Below are 18159 nucleotides of genomic sequence, written 5' to 3'. Positions count from 1 at the left end.
ATTATAACAGTTGCAAAGTGACTGTCGCAATAGGTCTATAGCGACGGTGATAAGAACCTATTGCTACGGTTATAGTGAGACCGTAGCAATAGATCTATAGCGACGGTGATAAGAACCTATTGCTACGGTTAAAGTGAAACCGTCGCAATAGATAGCTGAACCGTTGCAATAGACCTATACCTACGGCCACAAATGCGACGGGTATGGAACCGTCGCTATAGACCTATTGCAACGGTTATTGAACCTATTGCTACGAGTATTTGGGGTAGTAATAGCTCATTAATGTAGTAGTGTTAAAAAATTATATGAATTGCTATCTGACATAGCGACTTATGTTATTTTATAAACTTCTATCTAACATAGTGTTTTATGTTATCGTAAACCGGTATGTCAGATAGCGGTTCATTATGAAACAAAACCGTTATATCATATAGTAGTTTATGTTTTATTATTGAGACGTAATTATAAATTATAACTCCCCAAAATTGCAAAAATTACGTACATGAAACCAAAACAATATCCAATTTTCACTTTATTTCCTACACTTAAAGTGTAATGATAAACCACTAGTCATCTATAACTAAACTCACACAGTAGACAAAATAAATAAAGTTAATATATACATAACACAAAAATAAATTGTTTACAATTTTAAGTAATACATAAAAACCTAAAAGCTAAGGTTAACATTTCCGTTTGCTTGAGCCAATGGGGGAGGAACTCGACGTGGATCCTTCCCTAATCCATTCAAGTGATGGTGCTCAACATCGATATCACAAAAAATGCGGTGCATGAGGTGGAGGAGATACATGTGTAGGCAGAATGAATTAAGGTAAGCATATGGGGACGACATGGATAAGGAACTCGCAATCTGTAAGAGAAGGATTACTTCCTAATGAAATGGATGCTTGCATAGATGTGGTGTAAGGTGGGACAAGATAACCATGTTCAACTTTTTCAGTGCATCTATCATTAGAGCATTCATGCTCTATGTCGTCTGGGCATACATCAGACACCCCATCTATGGTGATAAATAAGCTCACGCATCTCATGCTGTTTGTCCATGTTACACAATATCATCCATTATAAGTGCCTACATAGAAACAAACAAATATTAGATGAGTGCATTAATTATTTGATCGAAGAGAATACAATTTTACAACTATTACCAAAAATAACGTTGGTATGTTGGCTGATAATGAGTCATACGTGGTCAAACATGAAGATTAGTGATATGCTAACCTCATAATGTGGTGGTACCCCCTCATGTACTTGACCAAGGTCTGACCCGTGTATGGATACCTTGAACGATATGTTCCTTATGTTCATTCCAAGCCTACATGTATGCGAACTCGAGAGGGGTAATTTATGTTCCTATGGTGACGATCAATCCCATACAACTCGACGCTCTTGTCGATTAGGTCGGGAAATGACTGCTCGTACATGAACTGGCGCATAAAACAACTAGAAAGATGGAACTCTACAATGTCATAGCACATTAGTGGGCTACATGTGCGCTATGTATTGGTCATCCGTAAGCTGCTATTTTGTTGTTGATCAAGTGCATCTCGATACACGATGATGAACACTGCAACATCTCACCTAGAAAGATGTACTCGTAACCAACTGCACACAAAGCCAATCATTTAATACATGTAGGGATTCGGCTACATATTCCTCATTTTGTACCATGTAAGGAAAGTCACACACCCTAAATACGACGGGTCGACCAATGTGAACATGCTCTCTTGCCTAAATTTGATGGAGCACCACAAATCCCCCTAAATCCTTCTCCCTCATCCGACATGCACAAACACAACTGAGGTAGGCTAACATAGCACTACCCCAAGTATAACTAGATGCAGTCTGTTGTGATTCAACACAATTGTTGTATAAGGCAATTTATCTATGAGATACACCTTATATGAGCTATACAACTTACCTAATACAAAATATAATGATATAAACATTTTATTTTGAAACCGTCTCATTGAATATCAGTCTCTCACAAGAGTAGTCGATAATTCAAAGCAAAGCGAGGTAGTTGGGCCAACAAATTGATCAAACCGCCGAAGCATTCCCTTGAATGAGGCCCAATATACAAACGTCTCCCATTTTGTCTCCCTTCTTTCTTGGACCGCCGAAGTTGTTCCTCTTTCTCCCCAACGATACTCTGATATCTCTAACAAAACGCCGATCAAAGGAGAGGAGAGAGAGTTCAATCCTTCGATCAGAAACTCAGAAATTAATCAGAAGTTTGAGCTTGATTTTCAATTTTTTTCCTCAGCAATCAAATCATGTACAGAATCGCATCTTCTCGTCTTAGAGCCATCAACAAGGTCATTCTTTTCCCCCTCTTTTCTCTTTTTTTTTGTCTTCCATGGAACCCTAATTTTTGACTCATTTCATTATATTAAATTGATGCTTTTACAAGCATAGTGTTAGAAAACTGGATGCAGATAATCGGAAAGTATATTGGTTTTTATTGTAGATCTGTTCGAGGTTCCTTTCTTCATCATAAAGCTTTTTGTTCTTTTCTATTGTATTATGATTGGATTTTGATTTGGGAGAATGAACCACCTTATTTTATTCTTTTGAATGTTAATTGAGCTCAGTTGCGTATAAAGTTGTATTTTTAGTGGGGAATAATCACAGTTTCACAGGAGAAATGCTGCAAATTTCATTGTTATTGGTAGGATACGTGGGGATTTTCATGTTATGTACTGATGTTGACCATTTAATGTTGGCATATGGAATGCGATGCAATGCCGGATTTGTCTTAGAGCTTGTTGTAGAATGTTTGTTGAAAAGTTGTCAATTTCCCCATGATTAATTGATTTTCATTAATCTTCATTATGGAAATGGTTAAAACAAAGTAAGTAAAAACGCCGTAGCTGTTAGTAGTTTGACTTGAGCGGTATGTTGTTCAAGGTTCATCTGTATTGATTTTGATTTGCTAGCAACATTTGTTGTTTGAGGCCGAGTTTTTTTTGTGGCTGTTCTAGTTTTCTTTTTTTCTTTGCTACAGTAATTGTTTCCTTGTTTCGTAATTAAGATTTCTTTTCTTGGAAAGAAAGTTTTTCTTTGTTATTTTGTCAAAATTATTTTGTTAGTCTTTTTAGTTACGATTGAGAGGCATTTTATGAAGAAAAATGACTTTTGAGGCCGAAGAATTATGTTGCTACATAAAAATTGATTTTTGATTGTGTACGAGGGGGTTTAAATCTTTAAATATGGGACTGAGAAATGGAAATTTGTAGTCCTTCTAAGTCTGAAGATATAGTAGGATTGGTTATTGTAAACTGTGCGTAATATAATAGATTCTGATTTTTTGAAGTCAAATTATTGGTGTAGGCTCAGGCAGGGAGCAGGTATCTGGGTAGGTATGCCAGTTCAAGTGCTGTAGCTGCTAAAACTAACTCTTTAGGGGGGTTGTTGAGCTGGATTTTGCCTGGAAAATCCAAATCTCTTCCTCCGCTTGATTTCCCTCTTGAGGGAGTAACAGTGCTCCCACCGTTGCCCGATTTTGTTGAACCTGCAAAAACAAAAATAACTACTCTTTCTAATGGAGTCAAAATTGCATCTGAAGCATCACCTGTAAGTCTTGATGTTCTTTTACTTTGTAAAAACTTCATTTTTTGACACATTCTGTAAAGGGTTTGAATAAAGGTTTTGAGTGATGAAAATCCTTTTTTGGGAACATTTTTGCAGAACCCTGCAGCCTCTATTGGTCTGTATGTAGACTCTGGCTCAATTTACGAGACACCCTTCTCGTTTGGTGCAACACATCTTTTAGAGCGCATGGCTTTTAAAACCACCACAAACCGTAGCCACCTTCGCATTGTACGTGAAGTGGAGGCCATTGGAGGCAATGTGACAGCCTCAGCTTCTCGGGAACAAATGGGTTACACTTTTGATGCTTTGAAGACCTATGTTCCTGAAATGGTTGAACTTCTTGTAGATTGTGTAAGGAACCCTGCATTCTTGGACTGGGAGGTGAATGAGACGGTAATTTCTTGATCTCAGGGCTTGAGTGTACATATTTATTTGTTATTAAAAACAATCATGTTGAATGTCTATTGCACTCCTGCAGCTTCAGAATATGAAGCTTGAGGTAAGTGAAGCTGCTTCCAACAACCCTCAGGCGTTGCTTGTGGAGGCAATGCATTCGGCTGGTTATTCAGGTGCCCTGGCAAATTCTCTAATGGCCCAAGAATCAACTATGTTCAGATTGGATAGTTCTGTTTTGGAGCAGTTTGTTGCTGTAAGTAGACTATTCGTGTAAGCTTTGTGCTCTGTGATATTTATATTTTAAGCTAGTCATGTAGAATTTCACTTCTTTATAATGTTTTTTAAACTCTCCTGATCAAGGATACTTTGAATATATCAGGAGAATTATACTGCTCCTCGTATGGTGCTTGCTGCTTCTGGGGTTGAACACGAAGATCTGCTGTCAATTGCGGAGCCTCTTTTGTCAGATTTACCTCGTGTACCTCGTCCCGAAGAGCCCCAATCAGTTTATGTTGGAGGGGATTACCGTTGCCAAGCAGGATCAGGGGTTTGTGTCTCCATCTTCATGAATTTTTATGTTTCCAGTTGATAATTAGGTTGCTGTTTAAATCTCAAAAAATTTACTTGTTTAGGTGACACATTTTGCTCTTGGTTTCGAACTACCTGGTGGCTGGAAAAAGGAAAAGGATGCAATGATTCTTACTGTTCTTCAGGTAGATTAGTTGGTGAAATATATTTTTGTATCCTGTCTGTTAGGAACTAGAGCCTATGTATACAGTAGGTTGATGATCCTCTTTAGTTCTAGCTTTCTACATATTCATACTGGTTTGTGTTTACTATTGGGAGAACTAATTTGATTTTTAATGTGTTTATTTGTAGATGCTTATGGGAGGTGGTGGATCCTTTTCAGCTGGTGGTCCTGGAAAGGGGATGTATTCACGATTATGTGAGTAATCTTGTGTGAGATGGTTGTACATATTTATTTCCTTTAGTCGTTATGTAGGTCATTTCAGAAAAGAGATTACTTCATTAAAGATTTAAAGTTATGTATATTTCACTGATATTGACTTTCCTATGTTTTGCCAATTATTTGTATAGACCTGAATGTCTTAAATCAGTACCCCCAAGTTCAATCGTTCTCTGCTTTCAACAGCATCTACAACAACTCTGGCATCTTCGGAATTCAAGGGACCACTGTAAGCAGATTTTCACTTTATTTGACTACACCTGTCTTTGTTTTTGCGGGTGTTTTAGATAGACATAAATTTCACTTTGCACGGTCAAATTCGTTATTTTTTGATGAGATCCTAGATCGTGTATGATTTGGCCGTCATGTTTTGAAAAAATTTGTTAGGGAGAACCCACCAACTTTCCAAAAGACGATCTTTAATCTAAGCCTTTTTTTGCGCCTTTTTAGCTTAGCCTTCAAGCCCCATTTGTGCCTTTTTAAATCTAAGCCTTGGCGCCTTTTTGAACTAAGGGAGAGATCAAGGATTTCATAAGACAGATAGTTTAGCTTTGGAGTGTTCACGAGTATATGATTTGTTAGTAAGTTAACACGTGGAATAGAAAGCGTAAAACAAAATGGTGACTTATAAAAGTGTAATGGTTGCAACTCAACGATATTACTTCTTACTTAGATAAGATACAAGAAAAGCTGCCAAAACTCCTTTTTCTCTGTGTCTATATGCAATCAATCTTGTTCAATCTAGGATTAGAAGAATTACATGGTGGAGCCTCAACGAAGGAAATGTTTAATTATTTGGTGCCAAGTTTGACAAACGAGGAGGATGTAGATATAACTTGACCGAAGAGTAAAATTGTATCCATTGTATGGCTAAGGATATCCTATAAAAAGTAAAGTTTTGCATGGTAGTAAAAATGAAGATTAAGAATGCAATTTAGTTTTAGTAAAAATATAAGAGTGAGATAGATATTATAAAATACAATACGAGAAAGCCAAAATGACAACAAAACATGCGCTATGTGAGACGAACCAAATATTAGAAGAAGCAATATACAAGTCAAACTCGAGAGTTGGTGTTAATGATCTTATATGATAGCCATAAGAAGATGGGTGGTTATAAAAGATCTTAGTGGGGTGAAATGTGTCAAGGATAAACAACATAATATTCTTGTCTAAGATAAGCATAGTGATGGCCACGGTCCGGGTTGGGCCGGTTCCGTTCCGGTTCCACCCGGTTTCGGGCGGTTCCAAACGGTTCCTTGGCGGTTCATAAGGCGGTTCCAGCGGTTCCAACTCCCAGGTCGGGTGGGTCGGACCATCCGTTCCATTCTTATTTTTCCTTTAAATATAATATAAAAATACTATAATAATGCGGATGTACTTTTGATGATTACTTGATTATTAGCGAAATTCATTACTTGTCATCGTTATTAAAATATTTACAAAAAAGAAGGAATAAAATAAATTAATAAGAAACGATAAAGATGATTAATAAAAAAAGAGGGAGAAAATGGACTTGAACCTAGTACCTGAAGGAATACTAAGCTGCCTACGTATCCCGAAGGAATCAAAGCCCACGTAGTTCTTTGTCATACCTTTTATTTGTAGTTGTTGAATGTTGATTGATCGTTGTCCGATATTCATGATCCTATTCGTCTTTGTCATCATCATCTTGTTGGTTAGATGCTTCCGCTGACTCTGACGATGATGCAGATGTATCCATCATCATCCATGGATCATCATCGTCTTGATCATCATCTTTCTTGAGTCCTTGTGTTTGGAGCTCCGCTTGATCCCAATCTTTCTTGCAAACACATATTTGAATAGTATGTGGAGCAATACGAGATCTCTTTCATCTAGAACTCTTCTACCTGCACTAAAAGCAGACTCCGACGCAATAGTAGAAGCAGGAATTGCAAGGATATCCTTTGCAATTCTCGATAATATGGGGAATTTAATTGATTTTTTTTCCACCATTCTAAAATATTATAACTACCTTGTTCAATTTCAAAGTGATGTTTAAGATGATTATCTAGTTCTAAATATGAAGTGGAGGGTGAAGAAGAAGATGGTCCTACAAAACTATCATCTTGGCTTATTATGTTGGCTATTATGAGATTATAATAAGTGGGACATGCCGAGACGCTAGCACGCCTAGACGTATCGCCACTTGGGTTATATACACTAGAATAGTAATCATAAAGTTCTGCTAAAAGTTTTTTACAATTTCCAACATAATTATGTACATCACTAGGCGGCCGATCTAATGATTGGTAGTAAAATCCAATTAATTTAGTAAGGTTTTCCATCTTAAAACATGGGTCTAAAATTGTCGCAATTCCATAAATAAAAGAAAAATTAGTAAAATACGTCTTCCACTTGTCCATCTTATCTGCAAGAATCGGCTTTAAAAATATATTAGTATCATTATGCGAATGTTTAAGATGATAAAAAATAGTAATACATTCACTTATTACTAAGTGGATGTTTGGTTCGTAAACATATGAAAAAATCTTAGTTGCGTGGACATACGCTTCTAATATTTTCTGTACACCTATAGCTAGTTCCCATGTTTCATGACTTATATGGCTATCCGTACACTCAATATACAGTTGTGTTATAACCGGACGATAAGCAATAGCCTTTTTTAATAAATCATGGGTTGAGCCCCAACGTGTAGGAGTATCTAATGACCAATATACTTTTTTTAGTTGATAATGGTCACATAATTGCTTATATCTTCTCTTTACCTGTCCTAATCTAAGCGACTTAACTATGTCTCTAATGGGATCTAATAAATCACTTAGTTGTCTAATACTTGCTTGGCCAGATAAGTTAACGATATGAGTACAACAACGTACGTGTAATAATCTACCACCAAGGATAAAACTAAAAGCAGGTTCGTTATACAAAAGTTCGATGCATTTAATGTTGGCGGTGGCAGTATCGGTAGAACAACAAAATATCTTATCTAACAAGTTCCATTCTTTACATATTTCTATTAATCTATATTTTATGTTATCACCTGTTGTCTTTCGAGCATTAACTCAAAAGCAATTATTCTTTTTTGAATAAACCAATTATGATTTATCCAATGTGCTGTTACACACATATAAGGTTCTAAATGTGGGGGAGCAGACCAAATATCAGTTATGCTAACCCTACCATTAAAAGATTTAAACATTTCTACTAATTCAGAGTGCTTTGATTCATATAATTTTATTGTGCGTCGTTTAAGAGTGTTCTTAGGGATTCCTCTATATTGTGGTTGCAAAGTTTTTCTAGTGTAATACTCGCATGCCTTACTTTCACCATGGTTAAATGGCAATTCATCACAAATTACTTATTTAGAAAATTCATCAATCATTTCATTACGATTATATTTAAAAGGCATACCTCCGCCGGGAATGTCCCACTGTCGGCTTCCACTTGTGGTCCCACTGTCACTTGCTGCATGAGTTTCTTTTGTGATTCCATGCTTCTTTGCCAAATGTTTGTTGAAAGATCTCGTACCACCACCTAACACGTATTCACAAAACACAAAAAATGAATTTTTAATATATTCTTTGTTTACGAAGTATAAATATCATGTATAAACTTAAAAAGTATTTACCTCTGCTGAAATTGAATGAAACTAAGGGCTTTACCCCTTGACTTTCACAAATTTGACAAGTGCATAAGAAAACATCCGAATTGTCGGTTGGTTGTTTTGTAAAATATGACCACATATGTGAAATAATTCTACCACTAGGAGGTGGCATTGCCGAAAAAGGTAGTCTTACTGGTTCATGTTCATCTAAATTTAAATATAAAGACATACTCAAATACCACAATATATAAATAAATAATAATTTAAAATTTAATCAATTTGAAGAATAGAATTATAAAACTAACTGATACTTTGATAATTGACTCGTTTACCACGAGCTTGTCTTTGTTGTTGTTGTTGTAGTTGTTCTTCATGTGATCTCGTTGATGACTGTCGAAATATAAGTATCCCAATAGGAGTCATTGGTTCCTCTTCTTCTTCAATTTGTATTTCTCTTTCCACTTCTTCTGCATAATTGTGTAATTCTTGGTCGTACCCTTGTGGATAATTTGGTTCAAAATTATAATTACTAACCGGGGTTGTTATTGATACCGACAAAGTTGAAATGACCTTTCTTTTGGAGCTAGAACTTCTCAATGATTTTGCCATTTTAGTAACTTTTTTAGAGGCTTTTTTCAAAAAAGAAGACATGATAATATTGAGATAATAATGGAATTAAGAAAGAAATAAATAAATAATTAAAAGACTAATTATGTATTTAAGAAATAATTAAAAGACTAATTATGTAATTAAGAGAATAATTGCGTAATTAAGTAGAGAGTAGGAGAAGAGATGAATAGTAAATGAAAATGATTGAAAGTGTGGAGTATTTATACAAAAAATCCCAAACGGCTAGTTTTTTGACTGTTTCCAAAGAACCGTTGGGTCGGGTGAACCGCCCGGTTCCGGTTCCAAGGAACCATTGGGCCAGGTGAATCGTTCCGGTCCGGTTCCCGATTCCGGGTGAACCGGTTCGGACCGAGTGAATCGGCCTGCGGTTCTTTGGTCCGGTTCAAGCGGTTTTTTTCGGCGGTTTCACGGCTCCGACAACTTTTTTTCCTGCGGTTTCACGGTTCCGAGGTTCGGAACCTGTCGTGAACGGTTCCGATTCCGAAACGGTTTCAAGCGGTTCGGGACCGGTTCGGTTCCGGGTAACCCGCTTCGTGGCCATCACTAGATAAACATAAGTTTGATAAGTTGTTAGTTGGATTTTAAGGGAGGCATTACAAGATACATTTTGTTGCAACAAGTGAAAGTGGATTGGGATATTATGAGATGATGAAATGAATAAACGATGTGGAGGTGTAAGAAATTTTAAAGAACATGAAGCAAAATCAAGCACCAGCGTCATGGCTAGGAAATGTTAAGGGTAAATGAGATTGAATTGGTTATCATTCTCTTTAACAAAATATGAAAAAAAAAACGAGATGCCCAAAGACTATGGAATGCATCTTCACAAGATTTTGATTTAGAGATGACATATGTTCGAGTATCAAGGGAAGTAGTTTGATGGTTTGTGACAAAGAAATGTATGCCACTTAAGTATATCAATGTCATCAAGAGATGTATGATGAAGTTTATACCACATTTAAGGTGTGTGAAGGTGAAACTGATGATTTATCCTGTTGTTCTACAATATTAGTTTTGCTTAAATCAATTTTTGTTCACTGATCTTGTATGAGATAATAAGACCTAGGGGATAAGTTTTAGGGGGCATATTTTTTGATAATGACATCATATCATATGAGCATTAAAGTTAGAGGTTAAGTCATGGCTAGTTAGAGATGTTGAGTTTGGTGTTAGAATCAAGATGCTTAAAATTAACTCGGGAGTAAGATGAAGTATATGGAATGTTGTTTTGATTCTACATATACACTGAACATAAGTTTATACTGTTGATCATAGCAAAATCGTTACTTTATCTTACTAGATATTCTGAGGAAGTTTTATGTCCACTCCAAATCGTGGATCGTGATTTGATTGTTATATCTTGTAACTATACAAAGAAATCATCATTATTTCCTTACCAAATATTCAAATATTGTAGAGGTGTTGCTTCTGTTAAGGTTGATGTTAGTAAGGTTTATTTGTTGGAGGATATGTTGGAGATGATGTCAAGCTACGTGTTGAATTAACTTTGTTGTATTCTAAAGATGTGAAAGATGCAATGATTAGTGTTCCACCATATTGCAAACATAGTGGAGAGAAGTGATTCAAAGAGCTAAATTCATTGTGTTAATGTGCTGTTTTTGATCAATGGATATTTTGGAGTTTCTTTGTAGTATGGATTTGATAAGAAATTTGCAACAAAATTTTGCCACTTGGATTGCAAATTTTTTCTTATTAAAATATCATTATTTGAAAATTTCAAATTTAACCCTTAATTATTGATTGGAATTAGTATTCAGTGGTTCCACCAAAGTTACTGTTGATAATAAAATAAGAACCTCACGAACTAATTAATCAATACTCATCTACCTGAGATTCTTTATCTTAATTTCTGCTTGGATTCTATGTGAAATTAATAAAAGGGAATGGAGAGAGTATAAGATTTAGTGCGAGTGGCTCAAATAGAGTTATGATAACAATATTTTGTGAATGATGTGTTCCACCACTAACTAAGCTTTTCATGGAATTTTTATTGAAATATTCAATACATGTAGGGTTCTGACTTTGTATCAAAGGCAATTGAGATTGCTGCTACAGAACTCATTGCAGTTGCAACTCCTGGACAAGGTTTGTGTCATAGTTTGGGATGATATTTGTGATTTTCAATCCTTTTGGTTAAGGAGTGGAATTTAAATCCTTTTTGACCTTTTTTTTGCAGTCACACAGGTGCAGTTGGATCGTGCTAAAGCAGCAACAAAATCAGCTATTCTTATGAATTTGGAATCACGAGTATGTTATTTTAGTGTCTTTTTCCACATTTGTTTTGGTAGTTTATTTTATTTTATTTTTTTTCATTTGTCATTTACTGGATATATATTGTGAAATATCTTACAGATGGTTGCATCTGAAGACATTGGTCGTCAGATTTTGACTTATGGAGACAGGTAGTCCTATGACTTAGTTTTTGTTCCTGAAAGTTTATTCACTCATGCTAATTTTTGTATGAACATGCCTTGTGATTTGCTACTCTCGTTGCAATGTTTTCCTGATGGAAAATATCACTTGTGATTTTCTACTCTCGTTGCAGTGTTATTGTGTCCTAGTATATAATATATCAGTAAAGCCATCTTGTAGATCATACTAAAAATATACATTTTTCAGTTTGCGTTATGCATATTTTAGTCACTAGTCATTACGTATGTTTAGTACCTCTGCTTCCTTTACAAAATAAAAAGATGGGATAACAAGTTGGATTATATATAAACTAATAATAAACCCAGAACTCTAGATTTATAGTGATTTAATAAATGATTCTTATGTTTGAAATTCCAGACAGCAGTGAAGTGCGATTTAACACCTGCAAAAATGTTGCTTATTATGCGACTGCAACATGATTTTTTTGTTCAATGCTGCTAGCCTTTGATTAGCTTTGTTGCCAAGGTTGTGCATCTGATTACTATTGGCAGAAATGATTTGAACACGCAGAATATCATTACTCATTACTCATTAGTGATCAATAGTTGCTGCTTCACTGGTCTTACTCTTCCTCGAGCTTTATCCTCTCCATTTTTCCTCCGCTCATCTGTTCCGTCCTGAAAACTAACGTCATAAGAACTTTTTTCATACCTGCCTAGGTCTGGGGTTGGTAACCTGCCTGGGACCTGATAACTTTATAGATCAAGTTTCCTGATGATTGATTGGCTTGGTAGCCAGATTTCGTCTTGCTTGTCGTCTTGGTTTGTGCTTGCCCTACAACTATCAAGTCTAGTATGACAGTCACATTTATGAACAACATTGTGGAAAAACTTGTATAATAGAAATTTTTGCTTGGTTGGACCGTTTTAGTTGTTCATGAAGTTACTGTGAACATTCTATCCTCATTTTCATGTATTTTACACAAGAATTCGTGTTGTGTTGTTCGTTGATTTTGTTTCCATGTTGCAGAAAACCAGTGGATTATTTCTTGAAATCTATTGATGAAATCACAGTGAAGGACATTGCTACCATCTCCCAAAAGCTTTTGTCTTCTCCTCTTACTATGGCTTCTCATGGCGATGGTAACCTTATTGAAATAGATTTAATTTTTTGATATCCTTGCTTATTCTCAATTTCATGTATGTAACTTTTTTATTGCTCTCACTCACATATGCAGTTCTTTATGTTCCAAGCTATGATGCTGTAAGTAGCATTTTCCGATCAAAGTAGGGAAGTCTCACGGAACTTGGCCATCCTTTACTTCAATTTCCTGGATTTTATACTTCAAGAAGCTTTTACAGGCAGAAGGTATATGTTCAAAATAAAAAGGATATTGAAGACATAATTTTTGGTGTCCTGCATACGCAGTTTTTGAAGAGCGAAATTTCCATGTATTTGTTCTCTGCTGGCGGTGTTTCGCAGCTCAAAGATGACTATTTAAGCAATTTATTGTTGATGTTGTAATCTTGGAGAACTTTGGCTATACAAAATGTTCACATTTCTTGGTATCAGGCAGTTATCAACTTATCATATAGAGAAAATCTATAAACCGGAGTGTAACCATTGCCATGGTTCAGTGCCTTCTTCTAAAGCAATGCTAATAATGGAGTTTTATGATTTCTCCATTGAAGTAGAGCAAGGATAACGTTTGTTCGAATTTCCTTATATTTGGAAATTGAACGAGTATTGTAGGGATGTTCCATGGTTGTGAATTTTATGTTAGGAGAGAGCCACAGAAGGCCGAGTGTAGGTTGATGATGTTTAAACTTTGATTTTGAGTACTATTCCATGGGGCACTTGCGATGTGATTAGGCAGAGCGTAAATGAGATTCAGATTTTGGTCTTTAAGTACCTACTACCTTCCCACAAAACCAACAAGCTATGTGGAACGACCTTATCAATCCTTATGGCATAATTTTGCTTGGAGTTTAAATTCATCCTAAGAATTGTTATCTCAATCAAGAGTATAAATTCATCTTAAAAGTTTGAATATTATTTTTAGGACTTGGGTCTCGGTTGAATCTAATAAAAAATAAATGAATTTGGCTATTAATGAATTTGTTTCCTGTATGAATCTCATATTTGACCTGTTTGGACTTGATAAAGAAACAAACATAAAGGGATTCAATTAATAAATCAATTTTCTGTATGAATCTCATATTTGATCCGTACTAGCTCGAGCTAGTATGATTCATTTGCTCGAAATAAATGAAGTAAGAATATCAAGATCATAACCAATTCATATAATTTGGACTTGATAAAGAAACAAACATAAAGGGATTCAATTAATAAATCAGTTTTCTGTATGAATCTCATATTTGATCCGTACTAGCTCGAGCTAGTATGATTCATTTGCTCGAAATAAATGAAGTAAGAATATCAAGATCATAACCAATTCATATAATTTGGACTTGATAAAGAAACAAACATAAATGGATTCAATTATAAATCAGTTTTCTGTATGAATCTCATATTTGACCCGTACTAGCTCGAGCTAATATGGGTTAAATATGAGATTCATACAAAAAACTGATTCATTTGCTCGAAATAAATGAATTAAGAACATCAAGGTCATAACCAATTCAATTAATTAGGACTTCATAAAGAAACAAACCCTTTAAATAGTGAATAGTCATAACCAATTTTATTTAGAGATATTTTTTATCCATTTAATTTTAGACCCATTTTATCTTCAAACATGACTTGTAAATGAATTTTAGACTCACGAGTTGTTTGGAAAATTATTGTTATTGGTTGTCAATTTATTTAATAAATTTATTTTGTTGGAGGGATAGACTTTTTTGTTGTTTTTTAATCTAATTCTATAGGTTACTTCGTTGTTTATAGAGATACTTTGTAAAATTAGTTTTTCATTGTTGTCACATATTTGATAAAGTAATCCAACAAGCCAAAAGTCATTAAGAAAATTATCCAACTTAGTTAATTTAATTATTTTTTTATTTTGGTATAACTAAACCTTTTAGCAACTATAAAGCAAGTCTAAACAAGTTTTTTTGGCTGTTGAAGCAACCAACAATATATTAGTTAATTTGCTCCAAATAAAAAAGTTTGGTTGAGTCAATCAGACTCTATCTATAATCGATCTATTATTACCTCTGTCCGAGATTAAGCACCTAATTCGCACATTCACCTTTCCTTTCGAATAAGATTTTTAATTTTTGATATTATCTTTGAGAATTGATTGTACCATGAACATGAAGCTTTAATATGAGGTTAACCACTATAACTAGTGTAAAATTGTATTTTGAAAGATATATGAATCAATTATTTGACAAATGTCCGTTGGCTTTTTAATGACTTGTTTGATCCACTGAAAGTGTTGACCGTTAATTTTAAAGCTAATTGGAGAAGTCAATTATACTAATACGCATAGTACTGCACTAATACGACTAATATAATGCTAATACAACTAATACTAAACCAATATGACTAATAATCTACTAATACAACCAATAAAATAATAAAACATCTAATATTATACAAAACAATGCTGAAACAACTAATATTATATTCATACACTGGATACTACACTAATACAATTAATATTATATTAATTTGCCTAATACTACATTAATATGACTAATATTATGCTAATACAACTAATACTACACCAGTACGATAAATAATATACTTATACAACTAATACTATACAAATACAACTACTAATCTAATACAACTAATATTCTAGTAATTATATATTAATACGACTAGTATCATAGTTATACGACTTGTAGTATACTAATATGACTAATACTATACTAGTTATATACCATACAACTAATAGTATACTAATACGATTAATATTATACTAATAATGTACTAATACAACTAATGAAACAATTTTACGACTAATATCATAGTAATAATATACTAATACAACTATTATTTTAATAATGCGATCAATATTATACTAATATTATAATAGTACTACACTAATAATACGAGTAATATAATAATAATACAACTAATAAGAAATCAATAATGCAATAGTATGCTTAATACTAATCTAATAGGACTAATATTAAAGTAAAAGCCATTAGTCTATATGCATATGTAGTTCAAAAAAAATCACTATTTAAACAACTTGTGGCTAGTAGTTAAAGTATAGTATGTTCCTTTTGTTTTAGGATGTTTAGGGTTCAATTTTTAGCTCTTTCCTTCGGGTGTAGCATTAGAAAGTTTTACACGTAGAGGAAAATTGATGTCGTATCTGAGTTTCAAACATGGATTTCAAGTAAGGGTTAGTGGGGTTAGAATGATTTATAATCTTTTTACGAGTAATTTGCCTGATAGTTGTTAAAAAATAAAAAAATTTCAACTTTGGTATGTTTTAAAAATTAATTCCCAAAATGATGTTCATATAATAAAATAGTTTTACTAAGCTACTTTTTTTGATTTGATATTTTCAAACCCGCAAGAGGATAAAGTTGTTTTATCAAGCAAATATAAGCGTTAAACAAATTAAAAAAATCATACAAGTCTTACAGAAAGAGTAAAATATCCAAAAAAATACTTCTACATACAACCAAAAATCTCAATCAAGTCCAAAAGTCAAAATCAATAAAGATGTTTGTCGAAAACAACGTATCCTTATGATCTGTTGTTAGCATCATATATCCTTGTGATCTATCATAGAAAATCAAATGAGTTTTTAATGTAAAAAATAATACATTGAATACTGTAATACATTTAATGTAAAAAACGATTTAAGAGGTTTGGAACTTCCCAAACCACTAGAGTTGTTCAAAAGTGACCTGACTCGAAAATCCGACCCGAAATCGAAAATAAACCGACCAGAAAATGTGTTTCTTTTTTAGGTTTATCAAACCGATATTACTCGAACCGGTTGACAATCGAAAATGAGAAAACTGAACCCGACCTGTAACCAATTTTTCTAACCGACACGTAACTATTAACCGAGATTACCCGAACTTAATAGTGACCGACCCGAGTCATATCTGACTCGAATCATGCTCCAAATCGAACTCGATCCGGCTAAAATCGACTTAAACCGAACGAAGTTTAGATCGAACTGCTGTAAACCTAAACCAATTTTTTACATAGAAGTATGATTGACTCATATTCAATCATCTTATTAGTTATTCTAATAAAGTCATAAATATTTTAATAAAATAAATCTTATAAATACATGGTTTCATATATTTAGAGTTAATAATCAATGGTCAATGTTTATTTATCTACTTTTAATCAAATTATATGAAAATTGATAGAACTTTATAATTTTAATTTCCGGTCAAACAAGTAAAAGTAACAATGTAATAATGATCACTAATTGATTTGCATTTTCACTTTTTTGCTTTAAGTAAAGGAACCTTATCATCAATTAAAAAATGACTAACAACTTAATCTGATACTGACTCGATCAATAGTAATTAGTAATTCGCAATTCGTAGCCGAATTCTACTTGAAAAATACCCGAACCCAATCTGCATCTGGTAAAGCTGAACCAATTATTAACCAATGACAACCCGAGACCGATATAAACTCGACATGAACTTCAACCGACACCGAACTGATGCTAACCCGATAGCTCGAATGACCGATCTTCAACCGAACCGTGACTAACCGAACCGACCTGACCCGACCCGAGTATGACCTGTCGCAACACGCATCCGAAATACATCCGAATCGAATGACACCCGTTCGAAACCGACCCGATTACCCGAATGAACACCTCTACAAACCACAATCAAATTGATTTAATTAATTTTTTTCTTAATGAACACTAGTTTGGAAAATAAATTTTAGTAAACCCTAAATTGAGAATTTTTTTTATTTTCCAACACTACTTAGGCAAATCATTCCTTTTTCATTGATTTATGGCTAGATTGCTACTAAATGTGTTGGTTGCATTAGGTGACCAGACTGTGGTAGCAATCTGGTTGCCATTTAGCTACCATTTTAATACCACATGTTTGGTCGCCAAATGCAACCAAATGGCTATTGGATGTTGCTTGGCCGCCAATTACGACCACATGATTACCATTTTACTGTTGCGATAATCTATTTAGCGACCAGAGTAGAATGATAACAATCGGTCATTTGATCAAATTGCTATCATTTTATCTGGTCGTTATTCTATATTTTTTTTATAGTGAAGTTAAATTAGATTGTCAAAATATTCAATCACGTACACATAAAAACCAAAATTGATCCAATTAAAATAACATGTCCGCATTAAGAGTGGTGAAAAATGGTAATGAACAAATTTTATGGATAGTTATAATAAAAGATTTGAGTCCTTTATATATCTCCTCTTTAATCTCTTCCTTTCAAATCTATCATCATTAAATTTTAATTTCATTTATCCATTATTCTCTCAAACCAAACAAGTCTCAAGACATACATAAAACAAATTCAAAAGGATTTTAATATATGAGATTTTGTTTTGGTGGTTCATCAAAGTACAATGCTCATTTGCCTTGCATATCAAGCAACTCTTTCCTTCTCCTATGTTTTACTCTTA

General features: G+C 34.0%; 1 protein-coding gene across 1 annotated transcript; it reads left to right on the top strand.

Moving 5' to 3' along the window:
• The first annotated feature begins 2023 nt into the window (after positions 1 to 2023).
• LOC130823792 (mitochondrial-processing peptidase subunit alpha-like) lies at positions 2024 to 13159 on the top strand. Its single transcript, XM_057688569.1, has 13 exons — positions 2024 to 2339; positions 3355 to 3597; positions 3712 to 4008; positions 4094 to 4264; positions 4391 to 4558; positions 4644 to 4724; positions 4891 to 4957; positions 5110 to 5207; positions 11231 to 11303; positions 11395 to 11465; positions 11571 to 11620; positions 12621 to 12733; positions 12829 to 13159. The coding sequence occupies exons 1-13, from the start codon at positions 2298 to 2300 to the stop codon at positions 12879 to 12881; spliced, it is 1527 nt and encodes a 508-aa protein (XP_057544552.1). The 5' UTR covers positions 2024 to 2297; the 3' UTR covers positions 12882 to 13159.
• The last annotated feature ends 5000 nt before the right edge of the window (positions 13160 to 18159 follow it).

This window comes from Amaranthus tricolor, chromosome 9, assembly GCF_026212465.1.
Source record: "Amaranthus tricolor cultivar Red isolate AtriRed21 chromosome 9, ASM2621246v1, whole genome shotgun sequence".
Classification (NCBI taxonomy): domain Eukaryota; kingdom Viridiplantae; phylum Streptophyta; class Magnoliopsida; order Caryophyllales; family Amaranthaceae; genus Amaranthus; species Amaranthus tricolor.
This window is presented reverse-complemented; position numbering and strand designations above follow the sequence as displayed.

Coding starts and splice junctions, on each gene's coding strand:
- LOC130823792 (XM_057688569.1), top strand. CDS start 2,298: ATGTACAGAATCGCATCTTCTCGTCTTAGAGCCATCAACAAG. Junction 4,559..4,643: donor GTTGCCAAGCAGGATCAGGG/GTTTGTGTCTCC, acceptor TTACTTGTTTAG/GTGACACATTTTGCTCTTGG. Junction 4,725..4,890: donor TGATTCTTACTGTTCTTCAG/GTAGATTAGTTG, acceptor GTTTATTTGTAG/ATGCTTATGGGAGGTGGTGG.